The sequence below is a fragment of the Falco naumanni genome, chromosome 2 (assembly GCF_017639655.2).
Source record: "Falco naumanni isolate bFalNau1 chromosome 2, bFalNau1.pat, whole genome shotgun sequence".
NCBI classification, from domain to species: Eukaryota; Metazoa; Chordata; class Aves; order Falconiformes; family Falconidae; genus Falco; species Falco naumanni.
Genome location: NC_054055.1, coordinates 8,132,823 through 8,148,337, shown reverse-complemented (window position 1 = coordinate 8,148,337; position 15,515 = coordinate 8,132,823). Strand labels below are relative to the sequence as shown.

Genomic DNA, 15,515 nt, shown 5'->3' with positions numbered 1-15,515 from the left:
GAGTGATACTTCAAATTTATGGAGTTATAACTGGCGCCTGGTTACCTAACTATGCCCAGGCACTACCAAGCTGACACAATCATTTGAGTGGATACTGAGGATACGTTTTGAAAATTTCTAGAACATTTGGAAGAAATACTCTGGAGGCACAGTAGGATAAAATAGGCAATTCTTTTCAGAAACAAGGTTAGCTTTGACAGCACCTCTAAACTTTTCTATCTTCCATCAGCCCTTTAAACTTGAACTGGCACCCATGTTCAAAGCCGTCTCCACTGAGAGCTTGCCTCTGTTGAGCACACTTTCAAAACTGTTCCATCTAACAGAAAAGTATTTTATGAAGGTATTAAGAATGTATTCTCATGACAGTCATTGAATGTCATTTTCACACCATAGTAGTAAGTCCAGTTCCCCCAATGCCAATATTCAGCTCACCCCAATACCTTAAATATATCCCATCCTGAGAAACAAAAAACAGAAAAAAGCCTTCCTTCTGACAGTCTACCTTATAAGTAAAACTGCCTTGAGAAGAGACTGAAAAGGATATCTGTTAAAGCTGACCAGAATCAGAAAAACAACTACACTAGGGTTTCAACAGCCACACACTCCCACTGAGCATTGAGAAAGGTTAAGTGTATGTAGCATTCAGACCTCTGAAACTTTTTTTTTGCAGTGCCACACCAATGTATGTATTAAAGGCGTTTGGCATAGAGCAGCCACCACCCACCACACAAACAGCTCCACATCAGAATTTCCCCTATCGTTACCCTCCTTCAGTTTACACAAGCAAACAATCCCAAGCGCAGCCCAGGACAGCATTGCCAGGAGGTGCTGCTGGGAAAGGCTGATAGCCACAGCAGGGAACCCTGTTGCAAAGTTGACCACAACAGCTTTCTGCCTCAGACACGCTGGTGCCAGGGGTCAGCCGCTCCACCACACGAGTCACCCAACCACACACCAGAAGTCCAGACAGGAATATTTCTGTTCCACATTCCTGTGTCCAGGCAGGGCCCCAAACTGTGTTAATTCTGAACTACACAACTGTACAAAGAGTTAGGAGCTATGCTGAAGCTACTGCCAGGAAATTCAGTTATGTACTTAGCCTACTCATTGTTCAATACCTGAAACTCAGCTGGAGCAGGGTATATCAGAGATTCCTGAACAGGAACGAGGACAACAAAATAAGTCAGCAATATTCTGAAAAACTCTTGACAAGCTGTCACTTTGCTCTTCTATTATATGCTGTTTTCCCCCTCTCCGGCAGGGCTGCCATTCAGAGGCTGGCAGCAGCTCCTGGGGTAATGAAGCAGAAAAAGCCATCTTATTGCATCCTTTTTTATTCCTAGTGCAAGGTCTTTTAATTTCCTTGCATCACACCACCTTGTCATCTCAGATTCTTTCATCACCCTTTACCCACGAGAAGAGAATGTCAATATCCCCTTTCCTTTGGGACAGGCCTCAGCAGAGCTCAAAGATAAAGCAGGTATGCTGTTCCCAAAACTATCAGGCCCATTCAGACCAACACAAGGAGCCTGAGGACAGGGCAAACACCTGTTAAAGCACTAAAAAAACCCAAGAATTAAAGCAGACTGCCTATGGAGGCTGCATGAGCCAGTCTAATCAGCTCAGTTTTACTACAGATAAGCAATATTAGGAGCTGTTAGCTGAGAAAGGTCTCCGTCAGGTGATTTGTAAAATTCCACTAGGAAATTGCTCAAAGAGGATTTTGTCATGTTACCAGTTTGTCCACACTCCAGGCACATGGCACAGATTATTAGAACACCTTTCAAACCTCAGAATTTCTTCTAGAGGGAAAAAGATTACATTAAAAGACCTCCATTATATACACATACAAACAACACTTTGTCAGGCTATGATGTTTATATGATGACATCCTATCCCAGCTCTTGGAATCTTCCAGGTGTGTAGAATGCAAACTAAAATATTGCATCTCCTTCGGTGGAAATATAATTCAGGTAGTGTTTTACTCTATAATATACAAAAAGCATGTGCCACATCTATGCAGAAAAATAAATTTCATATGCAAGCTTCCAGATTCTCAGAAGTCATAAGATTCAGAAACCAGAAGAGACACTTTAATGTAGAAACCAACATGCTGATTACAGGCTGCTACAACCTGCAGTCCCTTGCATTTTCTACCACACCCTCTTGAACTAGAATTACAAGTAGCAAAAGCAAAGTTATTCAGACAAAAATACTTGTTGACAGCCCTTTCAGACCACTACTGAGAATGGCTTTTTTTATTTTCTGTTCCTTCCCCCAGATACTGCTTTCAAACTTGCATCTACAATTACTTTCCCTGAGCACTTTCAAATCTGGCACTGATGTACCATTCCAAACCAATGTTTTTCAACCTAAAGAAAAGAAAATGCCCATTCTGCTACAGCAAAGTCAGTTTTCTGCTTTTTTGAAGCAGGAGACAAAACTATGTAGCAAAAACATCTCCAGTTGCATTAAGATGGGGGGGGGGGGGGGGGGGGGGAGCAGGGGGAAGTGGGAACATTCCCTGGAATGATTTTTTACCTTCAGCCTTCAGTGAAGCAAATGCCTTGGGAGGAGAAGCCTTTTTAAGCAGAAAAAGCTACTGGTTTACCCTTTATTGCTCTTGAAAGGAGCAAGAGGAATAACTCAACAACATGCTGACCACAAGCTGACTAAATGACCTCAAGGCTGCACAAGCACACTCAGCAAAACGAACACTGCTCTTTGGGCAAGTGGCAGGCTGCTGTTCTGTTTGCAGCGTAGGGTATACCTACACAGGGGGCATTTGTCAAAAAATATTTCTCAAAAGAGAAACATCACAGATGCATCATGGTTGGAATCATTTTAAAACATTTAAATAGGAAATACATGTCTTCATGTAGAACTCACAATGAGAAAGAATCCTAGAGAAGATACTGAATCAATGAGAGAAAAATGCTGCCTTAGCAGAGACCCGTAAACATCTATGTATTTGTGTTGTAGCACTTTGACCTTTCACCATCTAAGGCTTCGCTTTTTATTATTCAGCAGCTCATTATTTTGTGTACCCTGTAATGGATACTTTCCTTCTAAAAAAAAAAAAAGAAGCTGACTTACAAAAATCCTCATTCTTGAGCAGGTAGCTAGCTGTGCTAGCTGAAACCACTATTCAACTGCTATTTACACCTGTGTAGATGGCCTTCTCATAGTCACCTGGGCAACGCTGCGCTCCATGCATGCATTTCTATTCATGCCATTTACCCTAATAGTAGCTCTAGGAAAACCTCCCAGCACACCAAACACTGCAGAATAAAAACACGCTGCTTTGTCTGTGGCACCAGAAAGAAAACAGGGAGCAATTTTCTGCCTTAGCCACAGATTGCAAGACTTCTCTTGGTAATGGAGCATAGTGTTGGTACCCCTTCTGGACTACAGCTCCAATGCTCCACATATTTGAGGTATAACTTTATCATTCAGGCATACCACTGACTGTATCCATACTGACTTTTGTTTGTTTGGGGCATTATGCTCCTTTTGAATCCGATCCCCCCCCATCACATATTAGTTCAGTTTGCAGAGGTTTTGATACTTGCCAATCCTTTTCTGAGGAAACCAAGCCAGATGCATATCAAGGCAGATGTGTACCAGGTGTGCTTGGCCCCTTAGAAAACTGTAAGGGTCCAAATCAACAGTTATTCTTTTGGCCAGTAATGAATCATTTGTGTGGTAGAGGCATTTCATCCAGAGACTATGCTAAACAGAGTCCACAGTAAAAATCTCCAAACCACATATACCACGGAATATGGGGCCCTCCACAACAACTGTTTTTATCTACTCCTATGCTCTGAATAACTCGGCATGTGAACTGTGTAGGTCTTCCCAGGACAACCCAGGGCACTAGATCCCTTACCTGACCCTCTCCTCTTCAGCTCTTTTAAGCTCTGCATCACGTTGCAGCACCTTCATTATTGCCTCTTGTTCTTCCTCGGTTAGGAAGCTTAGGTCAATCATCTTGTTGTGTGTAGGGGCTGGTAAAGTGTCCAGGAAGATCTTAAATCCTGCCAAGGATAGTCTTGTTAAAGGTTAAAAGGTATAGAAGTCTTTCAGCAGGCACCCAGAAAGCTGGACCAGGTTACAGTCAGTGGTTTAAAAAGTCCCAAATGCTGCTTTCTTGCAGTACAGTATATGCATGTTTCCCTAGATGAGAGACTTCTGGGAAAGTGTTGCATTCCTGCTTGCCATCGTAATGAAGTCTTCTCAGCTTGTCCTCTCAGCTCTGCTTCCTGGAGTAACAGTTCATTGACCCAGCATATCCAGTGTTTAAGAACAAACAAAACATCCCCTAAAAAAGAGACAAGGAAGAACAAGCTGTAAGATCAGGGATCAGGGAAGTAGATTATGTATGCATTTTTAATTAAAAGAAACAAGTTTTTCAGTGTGATTAAACTACTTTGTGAAGTTCAAATGGTCACTTCAAGTCAAACCTGTTTCACAAGTCTCTTGAACAAGGTGGCCATAAAAATATATTCATTTCCAATATGACAACTTACACCCTAAACCAAAATCAAGTGTCATTCAAATGATACATTTTAAAGTAAGTGCATTTTAAGTTGTCCTTTAATTCAGCAGAACAATTTGGAGGAGAAGGAATGGAAAAAACCCTAAACCAAACAAAAAAAAAACGTCAAGGACACTTATCACATTCATTTAAAGTTTAATCATCAACATCATATTCAAGAGCACATAAGAAGATTTTGTATATGGCTATCATACACAGAAAGACAAAAGCCAGATATCTTGGAAGAAAAAAAATCCACTGCTGCTTGCAGTCCTGATTCACAGCAAAGCTGTGGACAGTGATGCAGCCCAACATGCATCTGCAGCATTCACCTCCTGCCAGCGCAGACTTGAATCACATCCATGAACTCTATTCACAAGGGCTATAAGTTGGATTTTGTTTATTTAAAGAAAGATTGCCAGAACTCCAGGGACAGAAGACTTACAGGGGAGAAAACCCAACCACAACCAACCACTTGGGCTTAAACTCACAAGCTTGTCATGCTGTTTTACTCATCCTTGGCACATTTCTAGGACACCATATTTGGCAAGTCACCTATCAAACAGAACAAAAAAAAAAAACGCCTATCACATTGACCTTTTGGACCCTATTCCATTCCTATCAAACTGTGTGCTTTGCTCTCCACACCCATCTTCCCACTCCAAGTCCTCAAAGTCTCCTTACCCCTTTTAGGAGATCAGAAAGGCAGCAGGCATTACAAGCCCTGGAGGAAAACCCCTGAGGAAGCCATCAGAACCCTGCCAAGTGTAACATGTTGCAGCAATGAGATGGGAGGAGGCTGGGAATGTGTTAGAGGAATTTGTACGTTCCAGTTCAAGACTTAGGAGGTGTGTTCTCAAATTGTGCAACGCCTCTTTCTGCAGGATTTTGTCTTCCATTTGTAACAAAAATGTGTATTGCTCATAGAAGCTTCTCACACGCTACTCAGAACAGGTTTAAGAGATTATTTCCTCAGCCCTTCCTCAAGTGGGAATTCTATAACAGGCTTTTGACCAAAATACTTTTTCCCCCAAAACACAACACTCCTAACTGAAAGGTCAGGTACCAGGTTTGCAAAGCCAAATTTCTTACAGTAAATCTTTTAAACTTTCTAGAAGCTGCTGTTAGCTGCTGGATGGAGTCACAACTGCTATGTTGTTCTGACTAGTTACCTTGAGATCAAGAGGAAGGGAACCATCTGAGTAATTTCCCTTTCCTTTGGGTGAGCCCTTGCTTTGAGAAGGAAAGTCAGGGTATCTGTGGTCATCATGGGTTGCAATACAACTTAATTTACAAGATATAAGTGTAATTTTTACTCACATTTTACCTACCACTAATAGTGCATAATTTTGTCAGGAATATGAACCCACGTAGGCCCAATCACTGTCCTACAGAACAAATGTGAAATGATTTCTGCGTAACTATCTTCAGCATGTGGAATTAGAAGTCATGTGGTAACATGAACCCCACGGATTTATCCAAACCAAACTGCATTTACAAGCAGCAATTTAAAATAATGTTTTGCTTCTGGTTTATAGGCCATGGTTCCAGAGGACTATTTACTTCCAAGGCAATCCCAATTGTCAAAGACAAAACCCTCTTCTTCAAAAAACCCTCAGAGGAATTAATGGGGAGGGGGTGGGGAGTCAGCTGTATCTAGAGTCGAGCCTTTTAGTGCCTCAGGGTTACAGCATCATAGATGTAATGAAGCCAGAGAAAATTAAATAAATAGCTTGAATTTAACGTAAGACTCGAAGCATCCCTAGCGACAAACCCAGTGAGAGACAGAAGAGAAGCAGATGTTATTTGAGATGTCTCTTTACTAGGCAGCTACCATCACAGCCCTGCAGGTTTGTGTGCACATCTGCCTGAGGCCCTTGCAGCCCAATGCTGCCATGCAGCACAGGATGCTGACACCGTATTGACAGCAATAAAATCATGCAACAAGTCATTATGCTTGCTTTCCTGGCCACAGTGTTCAACCACGAGATTAAAACAAGATACTGGGACTGGCACTACTCAAAGGGAAACTTCATTTCTAAAGATAACAGCATTTCTTACAGCTGTGGAAAGCAGCTGCAGCCAGGTTGATTATCCCCCCAACAGCCCCAATGCCCAACAGCCTTCTTGCATGTGGTTATGTTTGGCTGCCATATTTGTCTTCTCCATGATTCTCATTGTGATTTTGTTCCATGAGGTTGATATAACAGTATCCTAAACAACCTCCCATCTGTAGCTTTATTTATATTTAGAAAACTACAGTTTTATAATTAGGCATAAGTCAAAAGTGTTTACTATAGGGTCACCAACAAGCGTAATCCTAAATTTGTTGAGGATCTAAAACAGCACTCTTTCAGCTTACGAACAGTATGATATCTGTTTTGATTATCATGCAGACACTTTTCACACCACCCCATATAACATCCAGCATCCACAGCACTTATCCAAAGCCCTGGATGCTGACTGAACAGCATGTGCACAGCTGCCAACAGGCATAGAAACTTATGCTGTAATCACAAAACCTGAACAGCTGTGAACTAGCATTATCAAGGATTTTTCTTGTAAATTGGGCAAGTCTCTTGCCTCGGATCAATCAAGTTTGTGAGAAAGCTGTTGTAGGCATGGTATCTTCCCATGTCTTTGTCTTTATAATTAAAGAAGGTTGAGGAAAGAAGTGTTATATTGTCTATTAGATTCATTTAAAAATCTGTAATAAATAGTTGGACAGCATTTACAAAACAAGTTGCAAGCCTCACAGTGTCTCACAGCATTCAAATTAATAAAACAGCAGAGGAACTTCAGTTCTTCCCAACTGAGCAACAGTTTGCAAGGGCTGAGCTGTGACAGGCTGTGACAGCTCACAGCAAGCTGTGCTGCTACTGAACTTCCCAGCTACCCTCATTCTGTAGAGCAGTTTCTGCAACTAAGGTTGCACTCCCACTTTGTTTTCCATCAGGTGCAAGACACCACCTACCCTGGTAGGCTCTTAATCATTATTTTTTTTCCACCTGTTGATACCATACAACATGGCTCCACAGTTCACAAAGCTGTGTTTTGCCAAGTTTAGCATACCACATCTAAATGAGGCGCATTCCCCTCCCAGTGCTTCAGAGAATCCTACATGAATTCTGATCCACTTGCACTCATCAACTGTATTCAGATCCACATGGCATCATATTAGTTGGTTTTGCTCCCACCCTAAGTTATGATAAAGAGCTTCTCCAGTCCTGAGTAGTGCAGCTGAGACCCTTCAGGTGCCTTTACAAAACTAACAACATAATGTTTCAGCTAAAGCATGTCTGTACCTGAAAAACTGGCCTCTGATCTCACTGGATAAACAGCTGAGAAAACTAGCAATAATCAGTTGGGGCTCCCACCCACCCCCTTAATGTGTATCATCCATATAGTGCAAATTGTATCACATATCACTATGATAACAAATCTCTAGCTGCTGGAACCATGCCAGTCACAAACAAACCAGAGCAGCTTTTAGTCTTCTGCATAACTAAGAAAAAAACTCTTTTGGTGTGTGGTGTACCCTGCCAGCATCATGAGACCAGTAATACAAACTGCTGCCAGGCTAGCTTTCTGCAAAAGGTTGTTAGCACTGATTCCAAGCACAGACTGTAAAAACTGCTGGCTTTAAGTATACCACCTGTTATAAAACCTAAGGCTAATTAAAAAAATAAATTAAAAAAGTAAAAATAATCAATGCCTTCCTCCACTTCAAGGCACCCATTATTACCACCCCAAGCTCAATTCTTTTGATTTCTTTTTTGGCAATTTTTTTCTCTTAAAAGCCCCTACACATGCCAAAAAACTGAGAGGTCACAACAGTTAGTTTGGTGTCACTGCAAGTTCAATGGGAAGTTTTCCTTTGCCAGGAAAGTTTTCAGACCTAAATTTGAAATAAGACTGAAAGATCCACATCAGACTGATTAAATCACAGAAATTGATAGAAATACCATGTTGACTGATTTCTGGAGAAAGGCTGTCGTGCTATAGACTAACATTTGTGAGTCTTGGGATATTTGGCATGAATTTTTCCTTAAACCTTAAATTCAAGTGAAACCACACAAAAAAATCTTCCCTTTCATAGAAGACTTCTAATCCCTGTAATAAACAGGAATCTGAAATTATGTTTTATGTAACTCATGCCTGAAAGCTTCTAAGTTTTGGCAACAAAAGAAACAGAAAGACAACCCAAAGGGTAGTTTCACACACGCACTCTTAAGCATTTCACAAATTCCAAATGCTTTAGGCCAGACACTTATCCAAAAATTTTATCTTTAAAAATTTCTCAAAACCTCTCAGGCAGTTATACACCTTGATTCCATTAAGTAAGGCTTTACATTTTTCTAGAACACAAGTCACAACAGAAAGACAACCTTGTCCACAAACTTGATTACTCTATAGAAAGCTGTTTGCCCCCTACCTCTAGCTCCCAAGTATAAAAGAGGAATGTTTATTCAAATACTGCATTCCAAACATTATGAGAGATCACATTAAGAGGTACCACAACCGTGGTTTAGATTTTAAAGTTTTTACTCAGTGTATATCTATAGGGTGTAATGAGGAGAGGCAAGGAAGAGGTTGGAGTAGTTTGCATGGCTGACATTTAAGTTCATCAACAGGATCACAAAACAAACAGCAGAACCCCAGAGTCAGCTGTTCCATTCAAATCAACAAGATTGCCTTTTGCATGCAGAAACCTCATAATGTCCTAAATTTACATTGCAAAATTACTTTTCAAGTGCTCCTTGTACAGTAGACCTAAGCAGCTAGAGCTTTGCTCCAGAGAAACTGTCTTGCAGCCAGTGCCTTTCTAACAAGAGGAAGAGGGTGACAGCAAATCCTACACTTTTGGCTGCTTTCGCACCCCTATTTGTGCCAGCTTCTTCAGTTAAACAATTACCCTGCAGGCCTGGCTGATCAGTGACTCATCTGTGTACATCTCCATCCCCTAAAGCATTCAGTTCCAAGCAACTTATTGGCTCTTAAAAATGAGAGGGATTGATTTTATGCATTTAAAGCTACACATTTTCCTAACTTCGTTTCTCCACTGCTACAACATACCAGCACTAGCAACAAGGATGAGTTGGAGGTCCAGACATAAGGCAACAGGAAGCTGAGGAAGACAGATAAATGTAATTGTGTAATATAACAATTTGCATCTGCAGAAAAATTCATTCTCAGAAGTAACTTAAGTTTGGCCTACACCCACTCTCAGGAAATAGAGGTTTATTATTCTGAAGCAAGGAAGCCAAGAAGAACACTAAGAGCAAAAAGCTTTGCAGAATTGGCCCCTACCACCCTGAGAAGTCACATTAGGCAGTAACAATACCTCTGACCAAGCCCTACAAGCTACAGTTTTGCAAAAACAACCACCAAACAAATCATCGCACTCTCCTGAACAAACTTGATTCTCCACTGACATTTAAGCAGTACAGTCACAGTAATTCAGCACCACCCTAGGTTTAGAGAACATAATTTTTCTGTAAATACATGAGGCAAATCCCATGAAGGGAGAACAGCTAATTAAGCTAAATTCCAGTGTTGGCACAAGCAGAAATAGTTTAAGATGGTCATGAACATATTTGTGAGGAAGATCAGAGGATTACGGATTTCTGTTTGAGTAGTGGAGAAAGAAAAGCTATTACCTTCAAGAGGGACTTAATTCATCATTCAAGAGCATTTTAAACATGGCTGCCTGCAACGGTAAGGATGTGAACAACCCAAGAAGCCCTGTTGTCATTTTATTTCCTGAAGGGGCAGAAGGGAATATATTATCCAGCAAGATATGCATATCTGTAGCCAATCCAGCTGCTCTTTCAAGAGGTGTTATCAGAACATTTTCAAAATTATAACAGCTAAGTGCACACAGCAGATCATATTACCAACAGGCTCAGAGATTAACTTAGAGTATTTGCCAACATGTATGTTTAGTCAGTGGGAAGTAGAGAAGTTCTTATCTAGCTAGTTGTGGAGAGCTGGTGGAACAGGGACCTTTGCAGAAGTGGGGGATATCTATAATAAGGCAACACTGAAGATACTCTTACAAACACAGCGATGCTTCATTTTATTCCAGTAATAAACCGATGTGTTCTCCTGTGCAATATTCCTTACAATACAGTTAAGGGAAAAAAATCTACCTATCTGCAATTACAGGACCAGATAACCGCTCAAAACAGCCACAATGGGGAAAAAAAAAATTACAAACATGATACCTAACAAGCCTTGCTCAAGCTTCACCTTTCCTCAATAGTACCAAAATGATCATTGTTGGTTTTAACCTGCAAAATGGTTGCAATCTTAAAATACTCTCACTGACAGCCTTATATAATGATCTTCAGCCAGCTGGAAGAGGAAGAAATGCTGCTAAAATAATACAAGCACTTGACAAAACGCCTGTTTTTCTCCAGGAACATTTTGCTGGTCCACACGACTCTGCCTGCAATTTGATTTTACTCATGTTTGGTAAGGAGGCAAGACCTTCATCACTTTGAAGGCTATACAGGCAATTGTTCTGTTTTACACAAAATTTACTCTGAACAAGAGAGCAAAATGTTAATAAAAGAAAGAGGATAAAAGTTAACAACTAAAAATTGGAAAAGAGTAAGTTGCTTTGGTTGTGGCCTAATCCCTCTAATCATGTATGGCAGCTTGCCTTTCTTTCACAGGGCTTGGATATTGGCAGCAGTGCCTAAGAATGTCAATCTCTATACCTGTTATGGTATACAATCATTAGGCCAGTGGTTTCAAGAGGATGTGGTCTCTGGAATAAAAGGCACGTAAATTAAAGAGAAGCCTCAGAGAAACACACCTAGATTTTTCTTTTCCTTGTGACCACTGTTTGTCAGACTAACTATAGATGCCCTACTATTTATTTCACATTACCATAAGTATAAAATTACTCAAGAAAAAAAAAAAAGAACTAAAGATTCCAGCAGGTCAATATCAATAACATCAGCAAATCTCATTATAAAATCAGAGGTTCTTCAAATCCAGTTGTATTTCCTTGCACATCATACCAGTGGCACTTTGTTGTGGTTAAATCCCAACAGGCATATCGCTTGAACTAGTAACAGTTCTTTTGCGACAACTCCAGTCTTCTAGTAGCTAATTCTTTTAATCAAGAGTTACAGTAAAAAAATATTTTCTAAGGCTAAGGGACTTGAAATATAATAATGAAGGTGGCTCAGTCCTCTGGATCGCTGAAGGCAGAGCGCTGCCTATTGTGTAAATTATTCCCACCTCCCTTTACTGAGGGACTAGACACCCCCCAAAAGCAGAAGTGGAGGGGCTCACAGGACTCAAGCTCCTGCTGTCACTTTCTCATTCTTCATGTCAGCATTGGCATTAGACCTACACAGGGTCCAGCTTAAGAGATTGTTTTTATGTCTTGTTTGAAAAGACTTTTAAGTAAAACACTAAAATGTTTAAGACAGGTCAGAGGCAAACTGATTACCCAGTGGGACCAAAGAATCGTAAGTATGGTCAGGAGATTATCCGACACTTCTGCATTTAAGAGCTAGCTCTTTCTGAATATTTTCCCAACATAATTACAAGACAGATTCAAATCCTAGCAAGGAAGTTCCACAAGAAACAGCCATAAGATCATCTCCCCACAAAAGCCATTAAACTTACCATGCAAGTGATTAATTCCTTAAAAAGGTTTTGTTAAGATGTCAATGGCTTCCTTTCATTTTACAGGAAAGGAGTGCTCACCCTTTCTTTCTGGAGACTTGCCATCTTAAATGCACAGATTCAGTATGGAAGATAAAAGTGAGAATGGGCCAATAGCACTTCCATTCCCTTCTCATATACTTTTATTGCAGAGTGGGAAACACACCTGCTTTTCCTCTCAAATGCAGTGCCCCATAGAGAACATTTGCATAGAACCAGGAGCTGCTGGTTTTCTTCCTTTTCTTCCCTTGCACCACTCTTCCAAAAAATATATATATTCTAGTTTGAGGTTTGGCATTCCCTGCACCAGGCCAATGAGCATTGTTTCTTGATGCAAGTCAAACAAAAACATTTGTTATGTACTAGGAAGTTCTTAAAATAAAAGAGACAAACCAAAGATTATTTTAAAAGGCTATAGTAGCAGAATTCCCCCAGGCAGACTGTGCTTTGAGTATACTTCTCCCTCATTTAACTTAGGATTTCCTTCACTTAGATGCTTGTACATATAAGAAAACTGAAAGGAACTCCCCTGTCCCCCCCAACAAAAATATGGTAACAAAAGGAGTATCTGCCTGGTTTATAATTTTCCCTGTGCTACTGGAATTTCAAAAAGGCAACTAACCCTACATTCCCCTCCTCTTTGCATTAAAAACCATCCCAGATTCTGTGAGCAGTTATAGCCCTCAAAAATCACACAACTAGTGATTTACTTTGTTTTCTTCCTAATCAGGTGTTCATAAAGTCTTTCTTGTACTTGTAGGAATACATTAATTCCCTTGATATGGATGGTCGAAGAGCAGTGCTGTGGAATTGATAAAAAACCCCGTTGTAAAATTTATTGTTCTTGGTTTTACCAAATTCTAGCCTTAAGTAAATTAAAGTTGCAATGCCCCCAATGAAAATATTGTAGAGACTTCAGGGGAACTATCCCACCTCTACCATGCTTCCTTGCCTTCCTACCATTTAGCAAGTTCTTTTTAATTAGCACTCTGTTCTGAAGTTGTACCACTCAAGGATGGTAGTGTGCAGAACAGTGAGATTAACAAGTATTTCCTACCAGTGGCTACTGGGAAGTGACACACTTCCTGCATCTTGGTTAGATAATCTTTTCTATATGAAAGCAAAGAACTGAGCTGCAGTTTACACAGTTACTGTGTAGCTCTGATTCTTTGCTAACACAGGCTTTCTATCTAACAAGAGGACTTTATTAAGAGGCTAGCAGCACTGATGCAAAGAAATTCATGTTACAAATAGCAAACATGGATTTGCATTCAAATACTTACGCTAACTTACTATGACTAATGCTCAATCTGCTGAGCTAATAATAAGAGTTTGTAGAGCAGTTTCAGTCTTGGATGCCAACTGGAAGACTCATAAGTATACAGTTTCTGAAGAAACTTTGAAAAAGGTTTATTTCAAAGCCTGTCCACATGACTTCTCTGGTCATTTTTATCTCATTGTTACAGGAATCCATTAGTCAGTATCCATTGCATCCCTGTGACTCTAATTAAAGAGTCCCCACTCTCACTCATTTGAGTCAAGGTGATGACCCAGTTGAGCAAGGGCAGCCACCATCATGGACAGACTGACTGTCCTCCACTTTGTTTGTAAAACTACAAACCCATGGGTTAATAGGTTGCCCCTTTTATGCATCCCTTTGATCTGCTCTAAAGCACTGTCACAGCACACTGCTCAGGTCACTGGTGGCAGCACATTTCCTCTGCAGGAGGGTACATAATCCAGCTTTGGGGCACATGTTGAACACAAAAATGTAAAATAAAATGGACAACATTTTACATCATCTTTGCCTCCCCTGAGGAAGGCCACTGATCTCAGCTTCACCAGAGCAGCTCTGCCTGTAGCCCAACACAAAACTGAGATCACACAATGTTAAAAAAGGCACTCCATCATTCTCAGACACAATTAACTGTATAAACAAGTAGCTGTGGGAAATAAAATCATCCCTTACTCACCTAAATCACTCCAATTTGTCACTGCAGCCCCCTACTTTTCAGTTAAACAGGGCTTGTAACTACAGCTCAGAGTATGTGCACAGAGAGCCAGTGAACAAAACAAGCCCTTTGGCCATCCTTTCTCATGAGATGACTGACTAACCGCTTGCCTTAGACACTCACTTGTGCAAGTTTTTAAGGCTAAAATTATCCACCTAATAATTGATGTAATCTGAAGGCTACTAAGAAAGCTTGCGTCAATTAATCCAGCCCTTGTTCCAGTAACTGAGGCACACACCTACCTGAAAACAGGGTTTCACACAGAATCCAATTACCAGCAGAAATCAGGTGCCAGAGGAATAAGAATACTCTTTTTGTATTTAAGCGTAATATATAAAAGGGTCCTACAGTTATAGAAACAATACATAAGCTAAACAGGAAGGTGGAAGAAAACGTACTTTGGCCACTTCCAGATAAGTTAAAAATCAAAATAGTTAAAAAAAGCTAACCTAAGGTTCTGCAGATAGACTAGTCAGAATCAGGTCTCTTCTCAGTCACTGTAATTAGTTTAACCTTTGCAATGAAGTTTTTATTTCAGAGTTACTATTGGGCTTTTTAATAGATGCATTAAAAAAAAGCTTACTGTTGCTCCCTGTTAAGAGGGAAATCACTCATCTTCCCATGCATAACATTGTTTTCATGGATAGCCCCATCATATCAATATTTTATCTCATAGCAGGTTCATTCTGGCTCAGCTGAAACAGCAAGCATCGGCAATCCTCCTTAATAGTGATATTAAATTGCAAGAATAACAGGAAGTCTATCAGCCATGAAACCTTCACTCATGAGATTGTTTGCACTGCTGGGCTGGGCTCAGTATAGGGGCCAGTTCTCTTTGATATCTTTATTGATGATCTGGATGAAGAGATTGAGTGCACCCTCAGTAACTTTGCAGATGACACCAAGTTGGGCAGAAGTACTAATCTGCTTGAGGGTAGGCAGGCTCTTCAGAGGGATCTGAACAGGCTGGATCCATGGGTCGAGGCCAACTGCATGAGCTTCAACAAGGCTCAGTGCCAGGTCCCGCGCTTGGGTCACAACAGCCCCACGCAGTGCTACAGGCTGGGGGAAGAGCAGCCGAGAAGCTGCCTGGCAGGAAAGGACCTGGGGTTGCTGGTTGACTGCTGGCAGCGAGCTCAGGCGGCAAAGGCCAAGCACATCCCAGCTTGTATCAGAAATAGTTTGGCCAGCAGGACTAGGGAAGTGACCATCCCCCTGTACTCAGCACTGGTAAGGCCACACTTTGAATACTGTACTCAGTTTTGGGCCTCTCACTTCAC

General features: G+C 40.8%; 1 protein-coding gene across 1 annotated transcript in view; it reads right to left on the bottom strand.

Annotated features, from left to right (window-relative positions):
• The window catches only part of SYTL2 (synaptotagmin like 2), a 62,271-nt gene that overhangs the window by 41,687 nt on the left and 5,069 nt on the right, over positions 1-15,515 (bottom strand). Inside the window, exon 2 of the mRNA XM_040584087.1 lies at positions 3,890-4,321. Within this exon, the coding sequence (XP_040440021.1) occupies positions 3,890-3,990 (101 nt within the window). The 5' untranslated portion in view covers positions 3,991-4,321. The remainder of the gene's footprint in view (positions 1-3,889; positions 4,322-15,515) is intronic.